General features: G+C 49.5%; 4 protein-coding genes across 4 annotated transcripts; 3 read left to right on the top strand and 1 right to left on the bottom strand.

The window, feature by feature from the left end:
• Positions 1 to 1,306: 1,306 nt before the first annotated feature.
• On the top strand, positions 1,307 to 1,534 carry LTR64_006807 (uncharacterized protein; the record flags this gene model as incomplete). Its single annotated transcript, XM_064901134.1, has 1 exon — positions 1,307 to 1,534. The coding sequence occupies one exon, from the start codon at positions 1,307 to 1,309 to the stop codon at positions 1,532 to 1,534; it is 228 nt and encodes a 75-aa protein (XP_064752210.1).
• A 1,083-nt stretch (positions 1,535 to 2,617) lies between these two features.
• LTR64_006806 (uncharacterized protein) lies at positions 2,618 to 4,533 on the top strand (the record flags this gene model as incomplete). The annotated part of the gene is made up of 2 exons (XM_064901133.1): positions 2,618 to 2,728; positions 2,773 to 4,533. 2 exons carry the CDS (start codon positions 2,618 to 2,620, stop codon positions 4,531 to 4,533), a joined length of 1,872 nt encoding a protein of 623 aa, XP_064752209.1.
• Positions 4,534 to 4,901: 368 nt separating this feature from the next.
• Positions 4,902 to 6,767, bottom strand: LTR64_006805 (uncharacterized protein; the record flags this gene model as incomplete). Its single annotated transcript, XM_064901132.1, has 1 exon — positions 4,902 to 6,767. The coding sequence occupies one exon, from the start codon at positions 6,765 to 6,767 to the stop codon at positions 4,902 to 4,904; it is 1,866 nt and encodes a 621-aa protein (XP_064752208.1).
• Positions 6,768 to 9,762: 2,995 nt separating this feature from the next.
• LTR64_006804 (uncharacterized protein) lies at positions 9,763 to 13,499 on the top strand (the record flags this gene model as incomplete). The annotated part of the gene is made up of 4 exons (XM_064901131.1): positions 9,763 to 10,650; positions 11,220 to 11,477; positions 11,526 to 13,152; positions 13,192 to 13,499. 4 exons carry the CDS (start codon positions 9,763 to 9,765, stop codon positions 13,497 to 13,499), a joined length of 3,081 nt encoding a protein of 1,026 aa, XP_064752207.1.
• Positions 13,500 to 14,141: the final 642 nt, after the last annotated feature.

The following is a 14,141-nucleotide window of genomic DNA, read 5'->3' as shown; positions in this document are numbered from 1 at the left end:
AGCAATACTCGATCGATGACATCTCAAATCTGTAACAAGGCAACCTGCTGGATCCACTCTTTAAGTGATCCACTTCCGACAAGGAGTGGCATTTCAGACGACATCCCATCGAGTGGGTATATTGTTTGTGCACTTACTAAACTGTATTACGAGGAATACTTCCAGCTTGTGCAAACTTCGTGAATCAGCTCACAACGCTGGTGAACTGGATGAGAAATAGAAGACGTATTCTGACTTTGAGCCTCTCACAGCCAGACATCATAAGAGCTTTGTTACGGGTATAGCCAGCCACCTATACTAGATGGCATTGGCTATTGGGTGATCATGTGCCCGTCTCCTCGAGCGAAGCATTCACTACTGCAATCCAGCAGGCACTACTGACGCCGCAAGATCGAGGAATATTCTATGACGTATACATAACTCACACCTGATCTGTTCGCCTCCCTCCAAACGAGGTTGCTCAATGCTGATAAGTACATCATCTTGTCGTTATCTTGTCTTTGTTGTTGCGTGAAGAGGTGATACGTATTTGACACAGCTGTTACAATCGCAAAACAATCGACAGATAAGAGGTCACTATGGCTGCTGTAATCGTGGCGAGCGGATTTTACCTAGTCGAGAAGATCAAAAACAAGAAGGAAGCTAAGCGCGAAGCCAAGCGCAAACAATACGAAGATCGCTACAAGGAATTGGAAGCTGAGCACAAGATCACGCAACGAAACGGATCCAGAGACGAGAAGTATTCACAAGATCAAAGTCGACAACCAGAAGCAGGCCACGAAATTCGGAGGTCAACAAGTCGTACCAGTGAAGACGAACGAACATCACATTTGGATGATGGGCCAAGCCGTTGGGTCAATGAGTCCGTGATGGCCAGAAAGGTTGGATGAGTGTTTGTTGACGACCGTGTGCACACACGTCTGACCAACACCTCGTGGCCGCCTCTGATAACACGAAGTCGTCGATAGTGTGGAGATCATAACCCAACTTGCTGCGAACGTGTCGTGGTTGCTGACGAGAGAGCAGATTCTTGCTTGCGCGCACAAATAGTACTAGCTTTTCTATCCGTTACGAACTCTGCTCGCTGTGCTGCGAAGGAGGCACTCTCGTTGGTCAACCAACATAATGCCCAACGCTGCAAGGCAGAGAGAGTATGTCTTGCGCAACAGAAGAGTCAGAGCGTTCTATATAAGCGTCGCAATGATCATGTCGCAGTGCATCTCAATAGGCAAGCCAGGCTTACATTCACGATCAAGTTCAAGTCTTCATAGCATTGATACCTCTTTCCAGTCCACCCGATAGCACCATGTCGAACGGGCAACCCAGCCAGGGCTCCCCAGGAGGTTACATACGTGGAGTGCACCCCAACGTCCCCGGGTTCACGTTCCCACCTGGTCAGCTTGTTGTTCAAGTACCGCAACAGCCTCAACAACCTCAAATCAATGGCATCATACATCAACCTCCACCTCAACAACCCAACGGTTACATGTATTACACCGTCTTTTATCACCCGGGAGGCCGGCGTTCATGGTAGACTGATTCTGGAACCTTCAAAAGAGGCTCAGAATGCACCAAGCTCAATGCGCGAATTCACTCACTATGCTCATGTACTTCGTGGCGGCGATCTCTTCGGTATCCAAGAACGCCTACCTCGTGCAAGATCATTCAGTATCTTGCGCAGGAGGATTGAGCTGTCGGATGCTGCGCTCAGCTTCTGAGGCTTGGGTTAACTTCGTTCACCTCACTCCGTGGATGAATAGAGCAGCTCTTATCGCATTAACGAATGACTACTCAAGAACGAGCTCTGTGCCAGAATCAAGGCAATGCGGCAACATTTCGGCTTCTGTTGCACCTTGTGATGAACAGAAATCACTCTGTCTGGATATCAACGGGACAAAATTGTGCACGATCTGTATCTCTTCATAGCTTCGTCAAGTATGTCATTCGTGTACGAATATGTCTCAGCCTTAGAGAATGTCATTTTTACATCAAACTCCAATCTCTGCATCGAGACCATTGAACCCGTACGTGATGAAACGAAGGCACAGCTGTTCAGTATGTGCACATGACTTCAAGATGTATAGGCAACTATACAATGCACAACTGTATCTTCTGGCTGTGCGCTGTTTCTCCAGGCTGTATTTCTAGGGGCCTTCGTTGATAAATCTACCTGGGTGGAGACGCGAATGTCCGGGGTCATTTTGCGCGGCGCTTCGCCCAAAGTGCCGAATGCCGCCTCCAAAGAGCTTATTCGACCCCCACCATATACGACCTGCTGACGGGGTGTTTTCCAATGATTTGTGGATGGTTCTCTTTTTCATAAGCCTCGGGCAGTTTTCGCGCGAACAATGTCCGTCATGAAGCTGGAAAAGTTGCATCGTGACTCTATCCTCTGTGTGAGCATGTCTTTGCAACTGTTCTCAGACATCAACGTCGTGTTTGGGTCATTTGCTGTTTCTCTCCAAGAATCAGTGTGACCACAAGCTGTCCACCTAGCCATATGAGCCAGCATCGACATTGCCCAAGTCGTTAACGGCGCCTCCATCAGATTCCATGGATCAAACGCTTAATATAACCTTGAGGATACGTGAAATATTGCAAAGTCGGCACGGTCAAGATGGTCAAGCGTGATGGTTTGGGTAGTGGCCGAAATGCTCCCCGACTACCCAAGCAGCAATTGACCATTCTCGCAATATGCCGTTTTGCTGAGCCTGTGGCTATGACTTCGGTTGGTATTGCGACTGGTTCCAAACCCAAGGCTAACGTCCACAGGTCTACCCATACATACCAGAGATGATCAAATCCTTCCACGTACCCACAAACTCCATCGCGAAGTACGCCGGATTACTGTCATTGGTCTTCTCACTGTCTCAGGCGCTGGTTGGTATATCATGGGGCCGAGCCAGCGACAAGATCGGCCGAAAGCCTACAATCATGATCGCATTGTCTTGCACTATGATGTCCTCGTTGCTTTTCGGTTTCAGCACTAGTCTACCAATGGCTTTCCTTACCAGATCTATGCAAGGTCTTTCAAATGGTAATGTTGGAATCATACGCACAGCAGTCGCCGAGCTTGTTCCTCAGAAGGAGCTGCAGCCCAGAGCATTCAGTATAATGCCTCTCATCTGGACGATTGGGTCGATTTTTGGACCCTCGATTGGTGGCACGCTCGTATATCCTGTCGAGCGCTTTCCCAATATCTTCGGAGGTGTCAAATTACTCGAGCGATACCCATTCGCTCTGCCAAATCTACTCATCAGTTTCCTCTTCTTCGTTGGAATTGCATCTGGCATTTTATTCCTTAGGGAGACTCTCGAAGACAAGAAGGATCGCAAGGACTATGGACTTGTGCTTGGATCGATGCTCACAACATCCTGCAGCGGACGCAAACGACCTGCTTGGTATACTCGAGAAACAGACGAAGCAAGAGAAGCCTTTCTCAGAGACGACAATACTTCACCTATAGCTGCACGCCATTCAAGTGCACCAGAACCAAGAGCCGGGTGGGCACAAGTCTTCACCTACCAGTCCAGCCTCAATCTCCTCGTCTACACCTTCCTCGCCATGCACAGCGTCTCCTTCGACCAACTTCTCCCCGTCTTCCTAGACTTCAGCCCCGTCCAAACCATCGACGACCCCCGCGTCAAACTCCCTCTCAAATTCGCCGGCGGCTTCAACCTCGACTCCAGCCGTATAGGCTGGCTATTCACCATCTACGGCATCTTCGGCATGGTCGTCCAATTCGCCATCTTTCCACCCCTCGTGCGCAAGCTAGGCGTACTCAACTGCTACAAGGCCATCGCGGTCACGTTCCCCTTCGTCTACATCGCCATCCCTTACACTTCGCTCCTACGAACAGATACCCAGAGGCAAACGGTAATGATGGCGCTCATGCTAATCAAAGGCTTTTGCGCCATCTTCGCATTCCCCTGCAGCACGATCCTGCTTACGAACAGTGCTGCGAGCTTGAAAGTTCTAGGTACGCTCAATGGAGCCGCAACTAGTATTTCGGCTTGTGGCCGGGCGGCGGGACCGGCGCTTGCGGGACTGATGTTCTCGTTGGGAGCGGAGAATGGGTACATGATATTGCCGTGGTGGACTTTAGCATTCATCGCTTTGGTCGGCGCAGTCCCAGCTTGGTGGCTAGTTGAGATGGATGGGTTTGGAGGGCCAGAAAGTGATGATGACGATGACGAAGATATGGCTGTTGACAGCGGAGACGAGGGAGACGAAAGCACAAACCGCAGTGCCATTGGGCCTCAAATTGACGCTAAAGCCACAAGCACCAGCCTCGCAGTCAGTCCTGCGGACAACGATACTCTCCCAGATAATCTCCCTGCGCTTGCACACACGGCATCTCGTGGGTCAGCGGGCCGATCGAGTAGTAGGCGGGAGAGCTTCAGTCTTCGACGGATGCATAGCCCTGTGGGTATGGGGGAGGAAGGACTTGCGACGAGGAATCAGCGACGGTATAGTACGGATCTGGGCACGACGATGACGGGGCAGGGGACTGGTGGTAGCTCGTTCAATTAATTAGTCTTGGTGTATGGGAGTGTTTGGCAATCTAGCTTTTTGAGATATGCTTCCGTTTGAGCAAAGTAGTGGTATTGGAAAAGTGTTGAAGCGACTATTGTATAGCACCTTGCAGTATGCGTTCAGATCACAGCTAGCTGTATGATCCTGAGTTCTTTCTGGAACCCCTTCAGAAAACAAAAAGTAATAAAAACAATATCGCTGTCATGCCGTATCTCGCGCGAGCATGAAAGCATATCTCACACCACGGTCTCTTCGCCATCCCAGCACGGGCAGCTTCCGAACACTTGGTCCGATGACCAACGAGCAATAACAACAGCCTCGCCGCATCTCCTTGATCATGCCATTGCCCATCCTCACTCACTCACTCACTCACTAATATCCATTGCTTCACTCTCTTCACCCGACGACCCTTCTGCCTCCTCCTCGTTGTTAACCTCCCAAGGCCAGTTCACCGTATCATACACAGTCGGAGTGCCAGTCTTGTCAAAAGTCCAACCATACTCATGGCACAGTTTCTCCCACCTCTTGATCAGGTTGTAAAGGTTCTGTCCATTCCGCTCACGTCTCGGCTCGACTTCAGATGGAACGGTCTTGCCAGCGAAGCGCGCGTTCCACTTCTTGCTCCACTCATCTTTGAGTGTGTCTGTGACGGCGAATGAGCGTGAAATTCTGATCTGGGACTGGCCAGGACGGGCCTCTTTGTGGCGCGCGAAGGAGTCATCGAGGAGCTCTTTGAGAAATTTCTGCTCTTCGATTGATAGTCGTTGACCAGCTTCTCGGAGGACAGTCTGCGTGACTCTTGTAGTTTTCTGAGTGTGCCATCTTCTGACGTGTTGGATATCGTCCTTGTTGCTCCAGTCGAACATCCTGGTTCGCCTCTCATTTGCCTTTCGTGTGCCACCTTCTGCGATTGTTCTGTTCTCGCCAGCATCGGCCAGAAGGTATCGATTGTTCTTAAATGGCTTCCAGAAATATCTTCCTTTCTGAATATACTCGAATCGAAACTTTGTCCAGTCTGGCACTCCGAGTTTCGCGGGCTGCACATTGTAGTTGATGACACCTCCAGGTCGACGAACTCGCAGCTTTCCGTTAGGGCCTTTGACTCGCTTCTTGATACCGCCAAAGTGTGGGAAGCTCCATGAACCAGTGGTCGTCTTACTAAAGGAGGAGATGTCGGTTTTGGCTCTGGTGTCCTCGTCCATGAACTGCTCCGTCTCTGGATCCCACATATCATCGTCGTCGTTCTCAACTCGACAGTAGCATGATTCAGGATCTGGTAATGAAGCGTGTTTCCCATCGAAGTCAATTCGCATCCCTATACCTGCCTTACGAGTACCTTCTTTGTCCTTGGGGTGCTTGCGTGGCTCGATACCATCTCGATGCCAAGCTGCCAAAGCTTTGACCAGATTATCGTCGTGGACGGAAAGATGTTCTTTAGCACTATACCAGCTTGGAAACCCCGTGTATGTTATGAACAGCGCTAGTCGTTGATCTCGTTCAGACTGCGCCTCGCTTTCCGATGTGCAGAGGTCGGGTGATGGACGCATACGGTCGAAATACTCAGACAATACTGCGGATAGCAATTCCCTGTCTTGATAAAATACCAAAGCCCCTTCGAGGTCCCAGCTGGCAAGTCCTGCTAGAACTAAGACTGCCTCACCACGCGACAACAGTACATCGAAAGTGTCGAGGACAGCGTTGGTAAAGACAATGACCGCACTGCGACGTTCGAGGTCAGCATTGCCTGTGTAGACGAGCGCGTATTCGTCAAATTTGAAACTAGCCGGGACAAAGATTTCGTCGAGCGAATTATCCTGCACATGCTGTAGCAATGTGAAGCCTCCAGGGTATTTTGGGCCTAGAACATCTTTGTTTGACAATCTAAGGATTTTGAGGTCGCTCTCGGTGTCTGCTATGTCTTCTTTATCTTCAGAAGTGGCGTCGAACTCCCATTCGGTTAGCTCGCCATCGTCTTTAGGTCGATTTCTCTGAATTGCCTCCCAGAAACGAAAGAGTGCTTCGCTTTTGTCGACATCCCAGCCAAGTTTGTGAAGAATCATCAAAAGCAATGAGGTGTGGTGTGGCGTCGGGTATATTCTGTTTTGCAAGGCACGTAGGCGCGCGTCTTTTTCGACCTGTGATAATCCGCTGGGTCGTGTTGGAGTTTGTGTCTCGTTTCTCTGCTCATTCTCTGGAGTATCGTCGGATTGCCGCTCCTGTTCGTCGGTCATATTGATATCGACCCCAGCCCCAGACTCGGTCGATGGCGAGGCTGTTCGCCGTCAGCTTGAACAGGATAAATGACTTACTCAAATTCACTCACTGGCTTGCCCAGATATGACGATAATGAGCTTAATAGTATGAAGGTAACTGAGAAGGGAGATCTCTTAGCTATTGGCAGCCACTGTGTCAGAGTAATGCGTTTCAAGGTTGGTTAATGAAGGCACTGTTTGCAGTCGAGATTGTCGAATCGATAGAAGTGGTCATCCGCTTGCCTGGGATTGCAGACACGTCTGGGAAAACCGATCACCTCGCTTGGACTGCAAAGACCTAAGGAGAATGCCGAAGATTTCAAGAAATATTCAAAGGATTAGGTACAACAGTGAAGCAAAATACTTGTCACTTTGGAAGTTAGCTAAACAAATGTGGCAGTAAATCAGGCAAACATTGCATCCAGTGCCTCGAAGTGCGGCACTACAGCAAGTGCTAGGTGATGTATTCTGTAATCGCGTTTGACAACAGTGATTGCAGTGCAGTGCTCACCTATATTCGACCCTGCGACTGCTATTTCAATGAGGGCGTACAAGTTGATGATTAGTAGTGAACCGTCCGAGGTCAATGGGCAGATCTTGTTTCAACACTGACACAACAACAAGTTTCGTTCCTTCTCTTGCAGCTGTTCCAGGACGACGGGAAGCTCGACTGCAGTCGACGACCTCAGTTACGAGCTGACATTGCATCTCAGCGGAGAGGCATGGCTTCGCAAGATTGCTCCCCAATCACGGTAATAACTTTCGTTCGTAGGTGTGGCTGCAAAAGCTCAACCAGCCAAAGGAAGTCTTCGACCTCGTTGTTGATCCTATCCTGGAATCCGCAACAGCCTGTTGAAAGTCGAGCTGACCAGCCCTTCTAGGAACCTCGTTACCTCTAGAAGAGTTGACTCCGTGTCGCGATTGTCATATTGTCTTCTGGGGCTGTCAAGAGACAACGAGTATACCAGACACAATCTTGAATTAGGAGCTCACCTAAATTGTGGGTATCCAAACTTCCATCGGAAAAGCAGATCGGGACAAGAGGACAACACAAGGACAGGGAAAAGTTCATGAGTTCAATCCGAAGAGAGCACGTCTCACTCACGAAGAAATAAAGTGCAAGAGGAGCAACACAACGACAGTAGCAGCGGCATACCTGTGGCTGCTCCAGGAGGCATCCTAGCAGGGAATATGAAGTCATCGCGAGCATGACTAGCTGACAACGATTCTGCACTGTGATGATCCGTGGGACGTCTGTATGCTGGTAGAGCCTGACGATAGTCGCGTCGCCAAGGTGAGCACTAGACGCCATTGCCGGAGCAGAACCAGCGCTAGACATACCCGAAGCTCATGATCTGCTGTGTGGTCGAGAACGGCACCTCAAGACAAGTCGGTCTATAAACAGAGAGCATTACTCACCGTCCGAATGACCGAGTATCATCGCATACAATGGTCTGAGCATTAACTAATGCTCGGGCTGTCATGGTGTGCTATGCTCTTCCAGAGGAGAGCGCAAGTCCTCCTTCGGAAAAGGTCTTACATCCTCCGTGCCATTGACAGAACAATCTGCGGACATGGCAGTCCACAGTTCGGCTATATTGAGAAGTCACGATGAGTGGTTCTTGAAGGGTCTGCGAGCAGACCACGGACATATCTAAGGGTCCGAGTAAGTCATCTTAAGACCTGCGGTGTTCTTCTCCTTCAAGTCATTGTGTTTGCGGGAGGTTGGCTTCCAGAAAAGTACTGGAAGGAGTGACTCGACGCCATATATGTCAGATTGTTTTTGCGGGTACATCACGGACTAGATGTTCTTGCAGCAGCAACATCGTTCCGACAAGAGCGTGGCATTCGTACTCTTGTTCTCATTTTCAACCTTGATGAGGGTCTCGGTATAGGTAAGGAGGTATCGCTCGGGTAGATGTCTGCTGTGTGAAGTCCTCTATGAGGTCCGACGGTGATGTACTTGACGCGGTGTGGTGGAGAGCATTAGAAGGTGCCGATGCAGCTAGCCGTGAAACAGGGCAGGCGTGCGCACCCGAGTGCAAGACGCATGCAATGTCTTGTTGCAGGCAACGGAGGGTCATTTTAGCCACACGTGTTGCTGATCTGACATTTGGATGACGGCGACATGATGGGGAGTCGAACACTCGGAAGTGAGCTTTCGGGAGATATCAGACTCGAGCATCGGCTTCGTATAGAGACTTGCCGATGCGGTCATACTTCCGGTACAGAAAGAGCGGCAAGGCGATTTCCAGATAATGTGCCAAGATACATGGCGGACATGCAAGGATCGACGGCTACGGAATTGTCTGTCTTTGCGCAGATCAATATACTTTGTGTAATTACAATACTACATATTGACAATGGTTTGGACCGCAGCACACATAGCTTTGTCAAATTCATCAAGCGATGGAGGATGGTCTCCGGTACTCTTTGTCCAGGGTCGTTCAATCCCTTTCCTACATCGACGAAGCTTGCCTGATCCAGCATTCACTAAAGGTGGATGTCTACTTACATATGCTGTGGCCAAAAGCAAAGCAATACAAACGCAACGAGGTCTAATGAACAAGAACTTGGTCGTGGAAGAATTTTATGATTAAGAAAAGGCTATTACTGATAGCTCCGTAGATCGGTTGCGATGCTATCTCGGACGAAGCAGGTATGTTGATATACTAGAAAGAACGTGGTGGTTGTATCAGGTAAATGTGGAATTGCCAAATCTGCAAAATAGTATGCTACTTGTCCGGCCCTCCCAAACTTGAAGACGGAAATGGCAGGTCTGAAGCTGAATAATTCAGATGGAATAAAATGACGCTGCATTGACGTCAAAGCCAATGGCAGACAAATATAATGAAGGGCTCACACGACAATGACTTTCAGGATAGACAGGCAATAAGAGATCATATAGGTTCTGTAGTCTTACATTCCTGCCAACTTAAAAGCCCATCCGTGTTACGCTACACCACAATTCACTATGGCTCAAGCCAAATTCTTCTCTATGGGCACGCATCGATTCGCTGATATCACATCCGAGCCAGAAGTGGTACGCATAAAATATGTCGATACTCAACCAGCTAAAGGTACCTCGAACAAAGGCACAATCATGCTGATCCATGGCTTTCCCCAGACTGGGTACCAGTTCCGCAAGGTCATCCCTCTACTTGCCGACGGCGGCTATCGTACCATCGTACCTGATTATCGCGGATCAGGAGATTCCACCAAGCCGATGAATCTTTCGGGCTACTCTAAGACCAGCATGGCAACTGATTTGCACACCCTTGTCAAGACTCACCTCCAGATACAAGACAAAATCCATGTTGTCGGCCACGACATTGGTGGCATGATAGCTCACGCGTATGCAGCACTGTTCCCAGCAGACACAGCAAGTATCATCTGGGGAGAATGCCCTCTCCCAGGAACCAAATTCTATCAAGAGACAAAAGACAGCTCGATGCTCTGGCATTTCAATTTCCACAAGGTCCTGGACTTGCCGGAACTGTTGATCAAGGGCAACGAACGAGCGTACTTGAAACACTTCTATAACAAACTGAGTCATAATCCTGCGGCCATAACGCCGGAGGATCTTGACCATTATACAAACCTGTATGCGCAACCTGGCAGTATGAGAGCCGGTATTAATGTTTATCGACTGTTCGAGCAGGATGCAGAGGATAACAAGTCGATTCGAGACCGCAATGGGAAGTCGAAGGTGAGATGTTTGACACTGAACGGGGCGAAGAGTTTTTTGAAGCAAGCAGCAGCCGATGAGGCACAGGAATTTTATGAAGACTTTCGAGTAGCGGAGGTGGATGAAGCCATGCATTGGATCGCTGAAGAGAACCCACAAGCCTTCGTCAAGGAGGTGATAGAGTTTGTAGAGGCAGGGTCTAAGCTTTGAGCTGAACAATATCACGAGACGTGGTCGCAGATTCGAGAGTGGTATTGCCCAGTCCGTCCTGATCGATCAGTGAGCTCATCGCGAAGCACTACCTGTTTGACTGTATTCATAACGATTAGATTGGTCACAGATTATCTGCAGCATGTTGCTTCCGCAGCGCCTCGAGCGCTTTAGTGTTCATGAAGGGTTCAGCAACGGCACCTGAATCAAAAACAACCACTATAGATCAATATTAGCGACCTGGTAGGCAGGTGCAGCTTTCGGTCGTGGTACACGGTACTCACCTCGTTGTTCACCAGTGTCGGCCTCGAATTTGATCTCATTATGGTGCTTCATGGAGGTTTCAGTAGCCACGATTGGCGATACCCGAGTCTTCAATAGCTTACGGTTTATCTTTGTAGACATGCTGCCCTTCACTGCGATTGAGAAACGAAGTGTGATGTTTAACGAGGTCTGAGGAGTCCTCCCCGCGTAAAAAGCGGCAAGCGCTCTCCACGGGGACGCGCGACTAGTCCCGCTGCAATGTGGGTTAGACATTCCATGCCAAAATCCTGCAGCAAAGTGCAACACCCAGCGCAGCGATATCGGCAAAGCTGGCTATCATTAACTCTCCAGCACACCGCAGCGACGGCGGGCTCTCGAGTCCTGTCCAACTGCACCATCACAAACGTGATGCCTCGACAGCAGGACTCGACACATCTCCCGGCAGTGCTGAGTCACCAGACCACAATGATGTCGACCCACGCAAGAGACCTGTAAAGAGGGCATGTAACGAATGCAGACAGCAGAAGGTAAGGATTTCTGGTTCATCCTACTAACAACATTCTGACGCGCCCTAGCTACGCTGCGATGTTGTGCAGGAACCATGGCAGACCTGCAGCCGGTGCCGACGCCTTACCCTCGAATGCAAAATTGAGGACAACTTCAAGAGGATAGGAAAGCGGTCACGTAATGCTGAGATGGAACGTGAGATCATCGAGTTACGGAAACAAGTCGCTACCCAAAATGCACAACAACAGCTTGGCCTACCTCCGACGTTGACTCAAACGACGGCCGTCACCAATGAAGCTGCTGCTGGTCTCCTTGACCTTAGGGATGGTGGGAGCCGTGGCGGCCTGAAGCGACTCGGCGATGTTGTTCTCACCCTTGATCAGATACATGAAGTCTTCCAGCGATTCTTCAAATTCTGTCACCCGTTCCTACCTTTCCTGAACCAGGATCGGCCACCAGAAGATTACTATTCGAAGTCCCCTCTGTTGTTCTGGACAATATGTTTGGTAGGATCAAGACATTGGACATCGGAACAGCAGCTGTTCCCAACCTTGGCGAGACAAGTTCAAGCCCTGGTTTGGTCGACACTCGGTGAAGTTCCACAAAACTACCACCATGTGAAGGCTCTCATCCTACTGTGTGCTTGGCCATTGCCCACTAGCAGTACCTCTACAGATGCAACTTTCATGCTAGCAGGGATAATGATGCAGATAGCCTTGCAAATTGGCTTGCATAGACCTGACCATGCACAAGATTTCACAAAGTTTAGGGTCGAACTTCGACAAGCAGAATTGCAGGATCGTGTTGTGACCTGGTGCGTATGCAATATGGTAGCTCAGCGTATTGCTACCGCATACGGTCAACCGGCTCAGACCATCTACGACTGGGCTTTAGGTCCTAAACCCATCGAGTCAAACCCGAACTACGAGTTGCCAGCTGACATATACGCCCGTCTACAGATCGAGAAATTCGTCGACAAGGTCTCCAAGACGATTTACACGAATCCCACGGATCCTGTAGGATTGCCAGAGGACCACATTCGTTCCGAATTGGTGAAGCTTCTGGACCAAGATTTGAAGGAGTTGGAGCACAATCTGGAAGCTGATCAATCACAAAGCTCGGCTATGACCAGGATATATCTCAAGTCGGCCGCACTTCACCTTCACATGAGTGCCTTCTTCTCTCATCGTGACCTGCCGTCCTACAGAACCGACATGCATGCACTCTACCAAGCCACAGTCGACGTGTTGGAAGCCTGTCTCAGCTTGGAGTCTGAGTATAGCATCAACCTGCCCTCTAACTATTCACACGGGCTGTCCTTGTCCTATGCTACAAACTACATATTCCATATCATGTTGGCCGCAGGCTTCTCTTTACTGAAGCTAATGAACCATTTTCTACCACAAAACGGTCTTGACATTCAGCTCGATGGAGCTACCGGCTTACTGAAGAGGACTCTCTGGGCCTTGAGAAGTGCAAGCGTTCTAGAAAATGATCTAGCCGAGAGACTGTCAGAAGTACTCGCTCAAGTTTGGAAGACTGGTATCAAAAAGCTCGACGGGGGATCAGCAAGTGCTTCTGAAGAACCATCTGATGATCTCGGAATCCGAGTCCGGTGTCGGATGTCCATGTCGGTTGTCTTTGATTCGGTTTGGAGATGGCGAAAGAAATTTCAGGATCAGCGTCCGCCTCCAGGTAAGCTTGTTATGCATAGTGAATGATACGTACTGACAGATCCAGCTCGATTTTTCAGAGCGAATGGCGAAGCGGTCGCCACAGACCCTACAATAACGGCCACGGCCGTTTCTATGCCAAACCACAGCGACACAATATCTACACCCATGATCTCTGGTATCGCACCTGTCATTCCTGGTATGGCAGGTATGCCCACTGGCATTGCAGATGATTTTGTGACGGACCCTTATGCATCGTATGAAGTTTTCGATTCCCTTAATTGGGTATTGGATGGCACAGCTGATTTCCCTTTCACCTTCCCGAGTACTTCAGACGACCACACGAAGTTCTTGTCCACTGACTTGTAGCAATCCTCAAAGCAGAATTGTCGTTACCCTCGGTTGCGCAGCAGAGCACAAAGTTGATTTACTCCTCACGGTGGTGGAATAGGTGACGATCCGTGATTATACTGCCATTGGTCGAAAGTTGTACCTGCAGCTTGAGTGCTTGACTTGTACACTGGTAGTAGCTATCAGGAGGGATTTCCGGTCCTGGCGACATTTTGTCACTACGAGACCGGAGAATTCGTTTCGTTCACCACGTGCCAGAATCCACATGCCGATGAGCAAGTCAAGATCACATTGACTACCACGCTGACGACCTCGAAGCTGATGTCCTTGAAGCCGACAAGCAGTGGACTTACAGGCAATCAATATTGATGCTTTGCGTATGCTATACCAGAAGGGAAAAGCAGTAGAAGGCAACCATGACGAAATGGTAGATATCAACAAGGACGACGGCATCATTAGTACCGACGCGATGGCCATGAAGGAATATGATAAGTGAAGAGAAACCAGCCTGGGCAGCTAAATTTGCTACTATCATGTGGACCAGATTGTTGCATACTGCCCTTTCTAATATTTAACAATTGTTGCAGCCACAACTGTATTGCTTCTGTCCGGTTACAGATTTCAGGCACGTCCCCGGATGTAAAAGCAACCCTCACGCTA

Source organism: Lithohypha guttulata, assembly GCF_036872675.1.
Source record: "Lithohypha guttulata strain CCFEE 5908 chromosome Unknown scaffold_5, whole genome shotgun sequence".
NCBI lineage: Eukaryota > Fungi > Ascomycota > Eurotiomycetes > Chaetothyriales > Trichomeriaceae > Lithohypha > Lithohypha guttulata.
Note: the sequence above shows the minus strand (reverse complement) of the source record. Positions and strands in the feature narration are given on the sequence as shown.